At 41.1% G+C, this 17425-nt stretch overlaps 1 protein-coding gene across 1 annotated transcript in view; it reads right to left on the bottom strand.

Moving 5' to 3' along the window:
- Positions 1-17425, bottom strand: part of stau2 (staufen double-stranded RNA binding protein 2) — a 101117-nt gene that overhangs the window by 18967 nt on the left and 64725 nt on the right. The window contains exon 13 of the mRNA XM_005722563.2: positions 12160-12273. Within this exon, the coding sequence (XP_005722620.1) occupies positions 12160-12273 (114 nt within the window). The remainder of the gene's footprint in view (positions 1-12159; positions 12274-17425) is intronic.

Below are 17425 nucleotides of genomic sequence, written 5' to 3'. Positions count from 1 at the left end.
TTCTTTGCATCTTATATATTTCACTGGAAAAGCACAAGTTAAAAGCTCTAGCATCAACTCTCTGGATAACGCAGATCTGTAATTCATCACTGAATAGTGCTTCATCAAATCACAGTCAATGACTGTTTCTCTTTAGCCCACTAAAACCTTTTTTTCTTCTGTTGTTAGCACTGTTTTTGTCACAGGCACTGACTCCTGTTTCTGACCATTTGCTTTTCATTTCTTTTGTTGTGCAATTTTCCATTTTCAGGACATATTGCTTTGAGTTTTCTGTCCAGATGCTTTGAGATCTTCCTTTCGTAATCTTCCCGTTTTGCCTGTACCATGTTTTAGACACAGCTGACTGGGAACAACCAGCATCTCTTGCCACACTCTGCTGGGTTTCCATCTTAAAAGAGTTGTACAACCCTTTTAGCGTTTCAGCTGACAGCTCTCTTGTTGGGGCTGTTCTTCCATTAAATCGATCAGGTGCAACAGCTTCTTAAGATATGCGAACACACACTTTTAACATCGGACTATTTTGCATATTAAGCTTTGATTTAAAACAATTTTTTCCTCTTAAAAAATGCCATAAATTAAAATCATTTAAAAAAATTGAGTTATGCTTCAATAAGCCAGACTGTTCAGCAATTAAATAACATTTTCTATCATATCTGTGAACATCCTCCAAGCATAGTACACTATCAATTCAAGGAGATGACATGTCTGTGGGAAATTTAAGGTCCCTGCCATCATGCAATCATACAGCGCTATCCATAAAAAGGAAGCTTTAACAATTTAATTATGATATAAGTTGTTAATGAGTGAGATTAAGAAATGATGGTTTTTTTTAATCTTTAATCTCAGTCCCCATAAAATCAATAAAAGCTGCTGTATATATGTAATTCATTGCCCTGCAATTATGTTCCTTTGCATATGCATACACAAAGACATATAAGCTTTTCCCCAGCAAAAGCCTAAAGAAAGGGGTTTTCACCTAACGCTAACATGTTCCCATGCAGTCCCCCAAAATCTCAAGTGCATAATGCTGGATGTGGATGACACTGCTTGATTGGTTGACAACTAGACTGGAAAAGGAAAGAGTGCTACAGCGGATTTTAATGGAGAAAAAACTGTGTGAAAAAAAGCACAACAAAACATCCAAAAAAGAAAAAATACAGCATGAAAATCCCAGACAGTGGCTGCAGTGTTGCATGCTGCATTTTCCATTTTTTTTAACACCCAGCTCAACTTCAGCTCTTTGAATGTTATAACTCCGCTCTACTCAGCAACTGGCTGATGGCTTGACAGCAGCACGAGCAAGACTAGCCCAAAGACTGGTACCACAGACTTTGTACACTGCCACCATCGACTCTACAGGTATTTGGACCATTCACGGACTGCCAACGCTCTACCACAGCTGACAGCAGTCCTTGTTTTGCTCTTGGTGTAGCAACACATGAACTAGGTCAACCTGGAAGGTTTCTCTAACTAGAGCCTGTTATAGGCAAGAAGCTTTCCAGCTCGCAGACGCTCTTTAGATCAGGCAGTGATAGGAAAAGACAGCAACTACACTTTCAAAAGAAGAACATAGCAGTTGTCTACAAGCAAATCGTGTCATTATCTCCAGCAAATAAAAGAATGACAAGATAAAATCATAAAAAAAAGCCCTGTAGGGGAGCAGTGTGTATTCAGTAATGTCGGTAATGTTTATGGCTCTATAATTGCCTAATCTGACACAGTGACAAACATATTAACCAAAGATATCTTGTAGTCTCAGCCCTTTCAATATTGGACAGCAGTTGTGCCCGTTACCCATTATTTGTGACTTTCAAACAATTCAGTATAGAGTCATTTGAATTACCAGTAGATCAGAATCACATTAGTATTTGATCAGATATTTAACTTGGTGCAGGATGCAGAGCATATGATAGAAGTCATATTGAAGAGAAAAGAGGAGGCACATTGGTTGCTAAGATGTGCAAAATAGGGGCTCATCAGCCTTAACAAAAAAGAGCGAATGCCCATGTTTCACTTGCCACTGTAGCCTCTTCCGCTCACATTTATGTAGTGACAGTGTGGTTTGCTTAATCTTTCCTTATCTCCTTTAAATGCAAAGGGCTGGGCTGAATTTGCATATAAAGCAGAACACAAGTTGTCACTTGTGACTTTATTTACAGAGGAGATTTAGTAGATCATGAAGATACTGTTAGGAGGCGGGCAGGCACACACACACACACACACACACACACACACACACACACACACACAGAGAAAGTGTTAAACCGCAGGGGTAAGTGACACCTTAATTGTAAGTGGTGTTAACCTCCTATGGGACTGTTGTTTTGAGTGTTTCAAAATGTCTGTTGCTAGAGGCCTGAGAATTTGTTCACATCGGGATGAGGGGGAGGTGGCTGTGGTGGTGGGACTCAGACAGACAGAATAACATTCCCCAATTGCTACGGTCATTTCCATAACTCAGTACACATCCAGACACACTGATCACCGCTAGAGGTTTAGTTATTTGCAGCTGAACACTTAAGTAGATTGGATAAAACAAATCACTGGTAATTCTGTATAAGGCAGGAGGAACCTCGACTTCTGCTGCCCCCCCCCAAGAAGCTGTCAGCAAAACCTGAATGCCAGTAATTTCGGTAAATAATGACACAGTATTCAGTGGGAATCAAAAACAACCGTTGCAAACAAATAGGGTGTACGCATCTCGGAGATCAGATTTCATCAAGTCAGGAAAGCAACAAAGAGCATAATTACAACTCATAATACAGGTCATTGTGCAGCATGTGTGTTTGTCTATGTGTGTGTGTGATTGTATTTATGCTTGTGAGATAGACATGTATGCCTGCAATTACTGTCAGGGTGTGATATGGTTTTGGAGCAGTCCTGCGATGATTAATTCTTTTTTTCTTTAAGTCTTTTTAACCACAAGAAGTGTCGTTCCATATCAAGTCAAAGGATTTTATTTTAAATCCAGAGATTTTCCTTGAACAATAGAAGTTTGGTATATTTTGCAACTTTCCAAGAACAGGATGAGACTGACAGTTTCAATGTTGGTTTGTGTTTTATCTATGTCGTAAGACATTGGCCTGGATGGCAGTGGATGAAGAGATTAGGATGATTAATGCACATCACTGTCACAACTGTGCACCAAATGGATTATTTCCAAAGAGCTCAAATAGACAGAGGAAGGCTGAAGCTCTGAAAATGTCTTCTTGGCATCACTCTACTGCTGTGTGGCTTGTATATTAGGTCAACAAAGCATAAGTGGATTCGGTGAAACAGCTTGCATAACACAGATTATTAAACAGAGGAGAAATATTAACCTTTGAGGAGTAAAACATCACTGTGCTGCCATTAGAAAAAGGTGATGTCCCCACAGATGACACATCTCACACATTGTTACTGAAAGATTGCAGAGCAGAGGAAAAGATTAAATGCATGGTCCTTATCTTGGGGACCTTTTCAGCAAGGCGAGCTATCACTCAGTATCAAATGACATGAAGCTAATGAGCAAAAGACGCTACAAAGAGCAGTGGGTAGCCCAGCTCTCCTTTACCTCCCACAGAGGTGCCGAGTGAAAGAAGGTGCGACTGCTTTACAAACCTTTATCCGCACCTAATTTGTGTGCGTGAGAAATCACGCGCAAAACCTGACGCCCCTGAAGGCTGCAAAGTCACTGCCAAAACATCTTGCTCCTTTCACCGTGAATGTGATAATGAATCCGGCACCTTTGCTTGTTCTAAAGTAGTCACACTGGTCTGGGAGAACAATTCATTTCAATAAAAACATAAATTATTCTTTTTGACAGAATTTTGATTAAAAAGGAGTTATTTGCGCAAAAACAGCCAGCCAATATATGACAGAATGACAAATCGGCTAAGAGAAAGGATCTCACTCTTAACGTTATTTGCTCTCAAAGTGTATTACATCTCCAAAACTCCAGCTTCAGAGAGACACTCCAAGCAATGGAACGTAATCCAGATTGGCAGGCACAGTAACACTATCTGCGAGCGAAAATTGCACTAATGCCTTTATGTGAGTGTCTAAAAATTGTACTAAAACGTGTCAAATTACTTTGTAGCTCATACCTTACTAACACGTGCTGACAGCCTGAAACGCAGGCCTTTTTAATTTTAGTTTTGGAACAGAAGTTATCATATGTTTTGCTAGCACTTGTGGGTAGACTGTGTTTCTGGACGTGCAGTCATCCATAAATGTGTTATTACTAGTACATATTAATTATTCAATTCAATTTTATATAGTGTCAAATCACAATAGTTGCCTCGAGATGCTTTGTATTTGCAAAGGTAAAAACCCTACGATAACACAGACGACTCCTTTTTAGCAAGCACTTGGTGAAACCAGAACCAGGCTCATATATTCCCAAAGCATGGATGACGGTTAGTTCAGTGATGGTCACTAGGAAAACACTCAAATTCCCGGATAGGCTATGTAACGAAGGGCATCTGGCGTAAAAAATTGGCCAAATCAAATGCATCTGCTGTGGCGGCCCCTTGTGGATAAGTGAGTAGCTAACAGATTTTGTGGTTAGCACTATTGCCTCACAGCAAGATGGTTCTTGGTTCTAACCCTGAGTGGGGTGTTCTGTGTGGGCAGCCCAAAGACATTGGTGTTAGGTGAAATAGCGATTTTAAACTGGCTGTGGATATGAGGTAGATAAAATGTTTTAAAACATATAGTACAAATATGGTCTCTATTACTAGAAAATTGCTCTATTAATGGCAGTCCATTCTTTTTACTTAGATTACTTTGAAGTGAAAATCTGATTGGCCCGAGGACCATAGTGCAGCTTTTTGAGTACATTCTTCTCCACTGTAGTGGAACAAAAACAATTTGCTAAATAATGGACTAATCAATTGACCAAAAAAAAAAAAACCAAAAATCAAAACAGATTAGCTTGTTTTGGCAAATCTGTGGGATGCACAATCGAATTGGAATCCGGGGAGTTGATTTGATTTGATTTGATATACCTTTATTAGTCCCACAAGGGGAAATGGGTCTAAGCCATTGCCTTGGGGCCATTTTCCAAGCCAATACAGAGCAGCTTTGTGGTTTGGTGTGTGTCTGGGGGAGCTTGAACTACAATGTTTACATTGGTGGTACGTGTCAAGGTCTCCCAGCAAAATCTTCCATGTTAAAAAGACTTATCACACATTAACTGTTGTGGCAAATGAGTTTGTAAATGATACAAGTCTACTGGAGCAGACTTGTATTGTTTACACATACATACAACTTTCTCACATAATGTCTAGAAAGGTTCAAGGTTATAGTGCATGTGTGAAAATGGCTGATGTCTACCCTTAAAAGCTTTGCTAATGTTCCAAGAGGCCACTAGGAGATATCAACAAGTCCCCTAATGGGCAAGTTCATGTTTATTCCTACTGGCGTTCTCTAGGTAGCGAAAAAAGACACTTGTATCTCCCATTTTATCATTCCTTGCCTCAGCAGTCTTTTGTTTGCCCAGTTAATCAGTTTCTCTGCAGTTCTTCTCTAGCCGTTCCCTCTTAATCATTTACACCTTCCTCTTCCTCCTCCATCATTCTTTCACTGCTCTTCTCTCTTCCCGTCACACTCTAATCTCCTGGTCTGAAAGGTGTTTCCTGAGGAGGGCAAGTGGGAAGACAGGCAGGAATGATGGATCGCTCTATAGATACTTCGCTTTGTCTCTCTCTGGAGTAGGGAAAGGGTGGTGATGGGTAAGGGGATAATCATGGTTTGGATACGTCTGACAGTGTGAATGTAAGGTATGAGCTTTTCCTTAGCAGGATTTAGGTTCTACACCTTTAGAGGAACCTACGGGCACCACCTGTAGTAATCTCTAAGTGTCCAGGTAGCTTCTGGGTGAGGGTTGTATTGCTTGATGTTGGTGACTGCTAAGACAGGTAATTTTTTTATAAACCAGCAACTGCAATAAGTTTATTTTCTACTTGCTGTTTTTGGCTAGGCACAACAATGTAGAGCTTAAGACTAAACAAAGTCCAGGTCTCATTATGTACTATATAAAGAAAAAGACATCCAACCCAAATATGCAATAGTGGTCTGCAGTGACTCGCAATAACGTAGTGTAAACAATACTTGCATTTCTAGCTGATGAGTTCTTCAACTGACCCAGTTAACAGAAGCAACAGACCAATTCTCCTGCAAGCCAAATTTTTGGATCATTACACTCAGCCGTGACTTGATATCAGCCAAATATTTATGGCGTCATTTATTTTGTTCTAAAATGACCCAAATTTTGTGTCAGGATGTTGTTTGCCAGAAAAAGCGACAAAAACACAATCGAACCAGGGTCTTCCTGGCTCAGAAACTGGTCCTTGATGGGCGACTGGCATGTAAGTATAGAAACAGGGCAGGACACTGTGTTACTCCAGCTGATTGAAATTTATCTATCTTCCTGTCATTTTTGATCACGTCACAAGTGAAACTGCAAATAAAAATCTCCTTTTCTTTAGTTCCACCAAAAAAAAACCCCTCCATGCAGGCAATCAGTTACTATACACATTTAATACGTTTAATTAAAAACTGTCTCCAGTCCTCATTCAGGTGATTGGTGTTTCGATGTCTGAGTGACAGACCAGTGTGCCCTGTGTTCTCCACATTCAGTGATTTAGGATATGTCCAGGTGCTGGTTTTGGTTACAAAACACTGGCACATAAAGAGGAGACAGCTAAGACAGATAAGCAGGGAGAAGAAGCTGTTCAACAGCTGCCAGCCTGGTTGGGTAACACTCCAGAGGACCCCCTGAGAGGAGCACAGCTTGGGGTAACGTCTGCACTGCAGTCAGAGAGGAAGACTTCAAACACAAGGCTTGTACAACCTCTGGCCCTCTGCAGCTCCCTCTCCTGCTGTTCCCCTGAGCTCCACGGGGGATCTCTGAAGACCATGCCAGCAGTTATCCTACTATCTTCCACTATACTTCGTTACTTTCAGCTTTTTTCTCCTAACTTAAACACAGTAAACATGGGTTTATAATAGTGATTACCAGCCCTTAAATGCAACCAAGAAACTATCCACTAGCACTGTAGTAAGTGTTGTATTCACTGCCTTAAAAGGCAACTTCCTTTTTAAATATATACATTTTAAAAATATAAATCAAAGTAGAGGTTTCAGGCATCTGCAGTGGGTATGCTGTAGCCTATTCCATACTCACTTGGGTCAAACATGAATCCAAGCCTTTTCAACACATTTCATGTAAACAAAGACAGGAATGTGTGTAACATTTAGAGTCCCTAAACGGGCTCCTTATAGCTCTGCCCTTTCATCCTTTGTTCCAATATCATTGCTCTGCCAGAGCACGATCAGATTCCCAGTCAATTTTACCAGAACTGTTACATTTTCTGTGGTATAAACGAACAAAAATGGTCAAGAGAGCAAGAAAACAGTGTTTACCTACTGTAACCCTGGCGTGGAATGAATTGGGAATAATAGCACTGGCTCAGCAAATAATGAACCACTTTATGCAAAACTTTGCCTCACAGCTTCATGATAAATTGTTAAGGAATATCTGGAAAACCTGGTACAACTTAATAACCAAACAAATCCAGAAAAAAGTGGCCCTCATTACCTGAAAGAATGTCTGCAACACATTTTAATCCTAACAGATTATAGTCAATGTGTCACATCAAATCAGCCAAAAAGTGCCTTTGCTGCAGGAAACCCAAGCAGTCACAGCTGACAATCTGGGAGACAGGGCTCCTGGGACCCAGGGTGGCTCAGCTGAGGACATTACTGCACGCAAAGCAATCCCACACACAACCAAATGCACATAGACACACACAAGAGTCTGGTGGCAGACAACAGTCACCCTGTCATCTTCGATTGCAGGCCACTCATGTTGGACCAGCGACACCTTACACTCAGACCAGAGGGCCTCGGCCCCCCTGGTGTCCCACTGCCGCCACAGAGGGACTGCCAGAAGAGTTAGTTCAGCTCTGAAGAACAAACATAGGAATCAGCCTATCCAGAAAGCATGTAGTCCTATCAAAAATATGTCTAAATACAGTATGTTACGGAGCCTGTTGTTTGTTTTTGGAAGTGAGATAAAAGCTGTTTGAATGTGAATTTAACCAAGCAAATCTAATTTAACTAAAATGAATTAATACAGTATAAAACCACAACACAACAGCAGTCTCCTCACAGTGCTTTTTTGATCATGTAAAGACTATAGAACAATAAAGAGAAACCCCAACAATCCAATGACCCCCTGTGAGCAAGCACTTGGCAACAGTAGGAAGGAAAAACTCCCTTTTAACAGGAAGCAACCTTTTTCAGAAACAGGCTCACGAAGGGGCACCTATCTCCTACAACTAGCTGGGAGTGAGAAAGGACAAAAGACACACCAAGGAAGAGAGAGGGATTAAAATTACCTAATGATTAAATGCAGAGTGGTGAACAAACACAGAGACTGAAAAGAGGTGAGAGAAGAAGAAACAGTGCATCATGGGAAGCCCCCAGCAGCCTAGGCTATTACAGAGTAACTAAGGGAGGGTTCAGGATCACCTGATACACCTGATCTTAATAACATGTTAATTTATCCTTGCTTTTATGTGACTTAGAAAACAGGGTTATGGTACTTTTAAAAGAATACATTATATCTGATTTCTCAGCTCATGTGTGCCTAAGCTGTTCCTCCATATTAAATAAAGGAATCTATCATTAAACCCTAATCACTAATCTTCCTTTTATTTAACACCTCATTTATGGACATGCGCTTGTTCAAAAACCTAAGTAAAGCCTGAAATGCCAGAACCATGCAAACACAAATAGAAAATGAGTACTATGGGGTTTTTTCAACTCTATTTTGTGTTTGCAAACTCCTTCATAACTGTACTCTGTATCATGCATATCTTTCCTTTAACATCATGGGCAGAGAAGTATGGAGAGGATTTCCTCTGGCTGTGGATCTTTATCAGTTACTCTGGCCTAGTAGACATAAACCTCCACCAGAGTGCGGATAACACTGCAGGAAATTCCCAGCGAGATCATAAATTGAGTCACCGCATGTCACTGTGGTAATTTTGTGTGTGCAGCAACAGAGAGAGGCTCCAGGAAAAGTTTTTTATCAGGTCTTAGCGCTGAGATTCCCAGTTCCATCTCATCAGATTTACAATCTTTAAATGTACATATTAAATTGTGAGATGAGAGTGCCTGTGAGTGGGTGCTGAGGCATTTGGCCTAGGGGACACATAGCTCACTCACTCACTTAGTAATTGGCAAATCAATCTGAATTTATGAAAGCGCATGCCTAAAATGAACTAGGAGACCTTTTACAATAACTTATAAGTAAGTCAGGTGCAGCCACTAAGTGACACGCACGTTTACAGGAACTGACTAATTGGCTCTTTCAGCTTTTCTGCTTCAATTGTAACAGGGCTTCAACAAGACACACATGTGACGTCATAATTTTGCTTTAACTAACATTTAAATAATTTGACGTCATTGATGTAAGTATGGAACTGTGAGTCCATAAAAACAGGATGACTGAGGGAACAAATATAGTTGTTGTGTTGCTGATTGTTGCATTGCCTTACTGTTTTTTGTTTTTTTTTAAAGTGCTGTCTCAGCATTGAGTCTTGCCTAGTAGTACTTCAGGGGCGCTCAGAGCTACTTATCCTGGAATTTATACTTTTTCCCACCACGGAAACAGCCCATAAAGAGGTCATACAGGGATAGCTTCCATGGTTGGAACATGTAAAAAAGGAGCATGACACCCTAATATGACCTGCTAGTTCCTGTGATGGAAAATGGTCTATGGTAAAGCCATCCAAATGTGTGATGCCTTCAGAATTGTTAAAGTGTTGTGGACTGAAGGGCTGCTGGGGGTAACCCCTTATTGTTAGGTGCTCCCTTTGTGGTCATACTCTTCACTGTACTGAGAAGAGGAAAAGAAAGGCTTTCTCTAACAGTCGGTCATGCCCCAGTGCTCCTGGCAACAACAGGTCCCAAGGACGCAGACCTGCCTGGCCTATATTGGCCTGGCTCTCAGTTAGCGGTGGCGACACTATCCCCCTGTCAGCTGGCCCAATCGGGGCCGACCAGGCCCTTTATTAAAGCTTTGAAGACTGCTGAACAAAGAGGCGTCCTATGTTTAGATGATAGATTGTAAGCAACTGGTTTTCTGCTTGGGCAACACAAGACAAAGAACCTCCTTCTGAATGCAGTGAGTATGCGAAAGAGAGTGAGCGAGAAAACTAGAGAGGGAGGGAGGGAGAGAGAATGACAGGGTCTGCCATAAGTTTAATCAGATTTGTGGATGAGGATTATTTTTGATGGATAGAAAAACTAAAGCTGTCGGGAAGAAATGCAGTGAGTGAATATTAACATGGGTGGGTCTAACACCCTGGTGATTAATAATAAAAGCAGAGATTCTCTGTTAATTTGAGGATGAGACCTGTCAAAGTCTCACAATACGTCCTATATAGTACACCATATACAGCATACGGTACACTTGACTGCACCAGGAAAAGAAGCCCATCTGATAACATAGTGGGACAGTTGCAGTTTATTTTTTATTATTATTGCAAAAAATAATAGAAAATCAAGATTAGCTAATGATATTTACAGTTTAATATGTACTCAACTTCTTGATCCGATTTTTGGATGGATAAAGTCTTTGATTTAACTGTCAAATGTCTTTAATAAGATACTTGATTATTACAAGTATCTGTTTATAATATTTGATATGTTATCTTTCACAAGCATGACTATCAGTATTAGATTCAACTGGAAAAACCAACTTGATTGTACTGATTCTGTAGCACTGCTAACCAGCGAACTAACTATAAAATATCATTATTTCATTTCTTGCTATTTCATATTTCTGTGAAATGTTTTTACAATTGTCAAATTAATTCTTACATTGGAAAAAAACTTTTTTTTTTTTTTTGGTCAGGTCAATGTAACCATTACCAATGACCACCAGATTTAAAAATCAGTTTGTCCATGAGTCCAAGTACACATTTTTGCCAGATGTAGTGTCATTTGTAATGAACACTCTGCAGGTGTCTTAGATATCCCCTTCACAAGGGGTAGACTTGAGATCACAGTGACCTTGGACTTTGACCACCAAAATCTATTCAGCCCTGACTTTAGTCCAAGTGACCATCTGAGCCAAATGTGACTAAAATACATCAAGGCCATCCAAGAGATATCATGTTCACCAGATTTGGATGGACAGGCAACCAAAAGCATAAACGCTCGGGCCACGGCGGTCACTGTTATGGAGCCATAAAAATCCAATTTAATTGCCATGAAGGGTCATTGATTACAGTCCACAGGAAGATTTGGTCAACTCAGAGCGCTTTATAAATATATAAACGTAGGAAGAAATATATTTCAGTTTTTTTAAAGTGGATATATCTATAGTCAATGTACTTCTTAAAATATGTTATGGTAGGAAACCCCCCAGTTTGACAAAGTAAACACAAGGATCAGCACAGAAGCGTCATACTGCTGTGGATGCATCAAAATACATTTTAAGCAACTTAAAAAAGACTCAGTCGGGTGATGGGGGTATGTGGCGGGGTGTGCTCTGTAGCACTGCTGCAGGGAGGCTGACACACCAGAGCTGCATCAGCTCATCACGCCTCCCGTGCATTAAAATCTGTGCTGTGTCCTGACTGTGTTGTTGTTGTTGTTGTTGGTGTGTATGTTCGGCTGTGAGCCGAAAAGCTGCAGCCATGTGTTTGTAACAGCAACCGGTTAATAAAAGAAGTATGCTGGAGAGCATGAAAACATGGCAGGGTCTGTTATGGATTTGTTACATCATGTTATCAGTCTCCTCAAAGCGACTGGACTTCTTTGACTGACATGACTTTCTCTGCAGAACACTGAAGCTGGTAGTCAATGGCCTTGATTGTTAGTTTGTTTGAAACACCGAGTTTGACTTTGATGTTTTAACACATTACACTGGACCCTTAAAAAGGTCATAAAGTAATTGACTCCAGAGGTAAACTGCTAACTTGTGCTTTAATAAAGCATGGATGTTGTGGGTTTTTTGTTTAGTGTACTTTACATTCAGTTCATTGATAACCACAAAAACAAAACAAACAAAAGAATGGGCATATTTTTTAAAAGCATCCTCACTTTACTGTTATTGTATACAACTTTTACACAATACTGAATGCATCTAAGCAGACTCACCTGGTCATGGCTGGCTTGGAGGGTGCTCCCAGTGCCGTGGAAAGTCATTTGCACAGGGGAGAGAGTCAGATAGGTCACAAAATCCTTACCACTCTGCGCATCGCTGTACTGCACCTGGACAGAGGCAGGCAGATAAAGTGAGTTACCTCAGATAATGCAGGAAAAAGAAATCAACGCAGAAAACACAAGGGAACTGAAGCATCTCAAGCTTTTAGTGGGATACAATATTTTTTGAAGTGGTTGGCTTGAGAGTAAATCTTCCATGTCTAATAGCCACCAAGGAGCATTTGTGGGCAATTATCCCACACCGTACAGAGATGGCATTAGGGGAGAATGAATGCAAGAGTGTGTATATGCAGTTGGCAGGGAAGCATCAGAGGGGTTAGTGATCACATCACTGGTGACCCCTCATCACTGAAAGGTTAACTCTGCAGGCATTCCTAAATGGTGTGCAATCAGGACTGTTATGACATGATGCTCCTCTGGGACAGCCTGCCCCTGATATCCAAGGGCTTTTGGTAATACTGCCTGCTTGTCTGCCCTACTTCTTACTAGCTCTCACTCTGCGCATGTATCTGTATTTGCATTGGTTCATCTGCGTACTAGCCTGCCCTACTTCGGTCCAAGACAGCTGCAGGCATCTGAATAAAAAGTAGGTTTCTCAATAACTGTGAGGTAACCGAAAGGAGTAAAATATCTGACTGATGCAGAAAGACAACAGGACAGAAGGAACAAGACAGTGACTTCACATTTGAGTGAGAAAAAGGGTAAAAAAAACAAGTATTCAGGTATGGAAGATTATCACTGTAACACAGCTTCAAGCTTCTGCAGTACAAAAGGGCACAAGCTTCAAACTCTCATCATATATAAGCCTAATCACACAATCTTATGCATCACTTACATTACAGCATGTATTCTAGCAAATATTTTGATATCAGTAACTGCAAAATCTCTAAACAACAAGTGTGCAGTGAGCTTCGTCATATTTTAGTTGTCTGAGTAGAATCATTTCATGCCAATTAACAGAAAATGTGTGTTATAAGCACAAACCTGTGTGTGCTCCTCTGTGCACCAACTATCCGACTGGATCAAAGTTTCATCTTATCTAGACCTTAATTCAGTGGTTGTACAAGCTGAACGTGTGTGTGTGTGTGTGTGAGAGGGTATGCACACCAAAGTGGCTGTATACGATCTGTGACTGAAAGCTTCCAGAACGAGATGTGTGCCTTTCCCTCCCAGTGAGTTACGATCAGCCAGCCAGACACACTGAAGTCTGCCTAAAGACACAGACCCATCGTGACACACACACACTCACATACCCACACACCCATCATAACATATACTCACACAGAGATATGAATATGCGCACACAAAGATATGTTTGTGTGCGCTCGTCATGTTACATCCAAAACATGCACACACTTGTGGGAAAATTCATGCAAACCTGCTGATGAAGAGATGGGGCCACGGTGATAAACTGTGGAAAGCTATTTTAAATGTGTATGAATCATTAATGCAGTAAAGTGAGCCACAGAAAAAAGCATTCCCTGACAAGTTATTCTCCAATAAATTGTCTAGACTTCAACATTAAAGAGAGGAAAAGACAGAAAGGAGGGGTGAAAAAAAGAGGTACTTTTTGGGGTAAGAAAAAAAAGGTTTTGCAACAGTAATCCTATGGCACAAAGTTTGCAAATGAGCTAAAAATACTCATATTCTTGAGCAATAACCATGTGTGACTAAGTTTAGACTACACAGTTATACTTCAGCGTCTGAACACAGAGACACATACAAATCTTTGTATGTGTTTAACTGCCCCGTATGCTGGTGCGTTTAGGCAGGATGGAGGCCTGTGTTTAGGAACCTGTGATGTATGGTGTAATCACGCTGTCTGATCAGCGGGTACTCTGCACGGTTCGTCTGTCATAAGCTGTCAGGACTCCAGCTGAGGGTGAGGCCCTTAATGGTGCTGGAGGAAACAGGCGTTCTTTTAAAGTTGTTCGCTGGAAGGAGATATACACTTATATGCATATCAGATTTCTTATAATTCACAACTTCTGCCATTGTCTGCGAGGGTACACGTGTGTATTTTTAGCTAATAGTGAGTACAAATTACAAAGTCAGTATGCTGACTTTGAACGGGCAGAGATCAGGAGCTCTCATACACAGAGTAAGGTATATGGCAGCTCTGTTGCCTTTGGTCATGACAAAATTATTAACTACAAGGAGTGCAGAATTATTAGGCAAATGAGTATTTTGTCCACATCATCCTCTTCATGCATGTTGTCTTACTCCAAGCTGTATAGGCTCGAAAGCCTACTACCAATTAAGCATATTAGGTGATGTGCATCTCTGTAATGAGAAGGGGTGTGGTCTAATGACATCAACACACTATATCAGGTGTGCATAATTATTAGGCAACGTCCTTTCCTTTGGCAAAATGGGTCAAAAGAAGGACTTGACAGGCTCAGAAAAGTCAAAAATAGTGAGATATCTTGCAGAGGGATGCAGCAGTCTCAAAATTGCAAAGCTTCTGAAGCGTGATCATCGAACAATCAGGCGTTTCATTCAAAATAGTCAACAGGGTTGCAGCCTTGGTTTTTCCACACGCTTCGTGTGGAAAAACCAAGGCGCAAAATAACTGCCCATGAACTGAGAAAAGTCAAGCGTGCAGCTGCCAAGATGCCACTTGCCACCAGTTTGGCCATATTTCAGAGCTGCAACATCACTGGAGTGCCCAAAAGCACAAGGTGTGCAATACTCAGAGACATGGCCAAGGTAAGAAAGGCTGAAAGACGACCACCACTGAACAAGACACACAAGCTGAAACGTCAAGACTGGGCCAAGAAATATCTCAAGACTGGTTTTTCTAAGGTTTTATGGACTGATGAAATGAGAGTGAGTCTTGATGGGCCCGTGGCTGGATTGGTAAAGGGCAGAGAGCTCCAGTCCGACTCAGACGCCAGCAAGGTGGAGGTGGAGTACTGGTTTGGGCTGGTATCATCAAAGATGAGCTTGTGGGGCCTTTTCGGGTTGAGGATGGAGTCAAGCTCAACTCCCAGTCCTACTGCCAGTTTCTGGAAGACACCTTCTTCAAGCAGTGGTACAGGAAGAAGTCTGCATCCTTCAAGAAAAACATGATTTTCATGCAGGACAATGCTCCATCACACGCGTCCAAGTACTCCACAGCGTGGCTGGCAAGAAAGGGTATAAAAGAAGAAAAACTAATGACATGGCCACCTTGTTCACCTGATCTGAACCCCATTGAGAACCTGTGGTCCATCATCAAATGTGAGATTTACAAGGAGGGAAAACAGTACACCTCTCTGAACAGTGTCTGGGAGGCTGTGGTTGCTGCTGCACGCAATGTTGATGGTGAACAGATCAAAACACTGACAGAATCCATGGATGGCAGGCTTTTGAGTGTCCTTGCAAAGAAAGGTGGCTATATTGGTCGCTGATTTGTTTTTGTTTTGTTTTTGAATGTCAGAAATGTATATTTGTGAATGTGGAGATGTTATATTGGTTTCACTGGTAAAAATAAATAATTGAAATGGGTATATACAGTAATAGTCACCTGCACACACAGATATCCCCCTAAAATAGCTAAAACTAAAAACAAACTAAAAACTACTTCCAAAAACATTCAGCTTTGATATTAATGAGTTTTTGGGTTCATTGAGAACATGGTTGTTGTTCAATAATAAAATTATTCCTCAAAAATACAACTTGCCTAATAATTCTGCACTACCTGTATAAACTTGTTTTCATCCATCCATCCACTGCTTATCTGAGTCTGAGTCGGCAGTGTAAGCAGACACCCAGACCTCCTTTGTCCTGGCCAATTTGTCCAGATCTTCAGGGGGACACCAAGATATTCTTAAAATAGCCAAAAGATGGAATCTTTCCACTGTGTCTTGGATCTGCCTCAGGAGAGGGCATTCCTGAAACACCTCACCCAGGAAGTATCCTAGTCAGATCTCCAGACCACCTCAACTGCCTACTTTCATTGTGGAGGAGTAGTGGCTCTGCTCCAAGTCCCTCTGGAGTTATGGAGCTCCTCATCCTATTTCAAAGGCTGATTCCAGATACTCTCTGATGGAAGGTTCTAATGACGCTTGCATCAGAAATCTCATTGTTTTGGTCACTTTGGTCATGGCCAGGGGTGAGAATAGCAACGTAGATCAGTCGATCATGGATCAATCAGCCCTTGTTCGTTTTCTCTTCATAGTGGTGTTTTGAATCGCTTTTCATCTGGTCCTACCCAGGACCAATTTGCCTTGAGACACAATACTGGGGCAAACTCCCACCAACAAAGTAGCTCCTGGGATCTCTACGGCACCAGGTAAAGGTGTTGATTCCATCTATTTTGTGAACAACTTATCCAACTACAGGGCTGTATCCTATCTGAGCTAACATTTTGTAACAGGAGAGATATGGCATGACTGCAGTTTTGTGTGTGATCCATTTCCCAGAATAAAGAAACTGTTAAACCTATTATGAAGGAACAGTGGTTCCTGATGTCATAGTTTTTCTTCTATGTAGCATTGCATTCTGTTCATTATTTGTCATTACCATTTAGCTGCAAAACTATGTAAGGAGTAGGGTTTCTTTCTGACCTCCCCCTGAGATTTCCTACACTTAAATATCTTAACAACTACTGGATCATATCCAAAGTATCCTAATGAATTTGGCTATCCCCTAGCACAGCTCTTGGTCGATTATGCTTTGTTTTCTTTGGGGTATATGTTACAGTCCCCCCTCTGAGATCTGGAGCTGGAAACACTTCCTCTTTAAGCCTGTAATGCCCCTGACACGCTGTATGATACTGGATCATAAAAGTACACATGACGTAGTCAAGCTAACAGCAAAATTGCAGCTAAAATAGCAAAGTTGGCAAGTCACCAAACATCAACAGGAGGGTTTTCTTTCTTGGTGGCTTTTTGTTAAAAGTGCCTGATTATGAGTATTTACCAGAGACTGTGACCTAGAGGAAGGACAGAAATTTTCGTGATCTCCCAGCATCAAAGAACATAATGGCATCATCTGATTTATGATGATTTGTTGGAAACTAAAATAAATGAGCATCTTAAAAACAAAGGTCTATTCTACCATCCAGACCGTCTGTTTTGAGTGCATGTTTGCATGCATCTGTGAGCGCATGCATTCTAAACAGGCCAAACTAATCATCCCAGGTCCCATCACAGAAAACAGCCTCTAATCCACTTCCTTTAGAGACAAAGAGGCAGGAAAGTTATGCAAGGCCTGC

This window comes from Pundamilia nyererei, unplaced genomic scaffold (genome assembly GCF_000239375.1).
Source record: "Pundamilia nyererei isolate P.nyererei 1_Seehausen unplaced genomic scaffold, PunNye1.0 scaffold00007, whole genome shotgun sequence".
Classification (NCBI taxonomy): domain Eukaryota; kingdom Metazoa; phylum Chordata; class Actinopteri; order Cichliformes; family Cichlidae; genus Pundamilia; species Pundamilia nyererei.
Note: the sequence above shows the minus strand (reverse complement) of the source record. Positions and strands in the feature narration are given on the sequence as shown.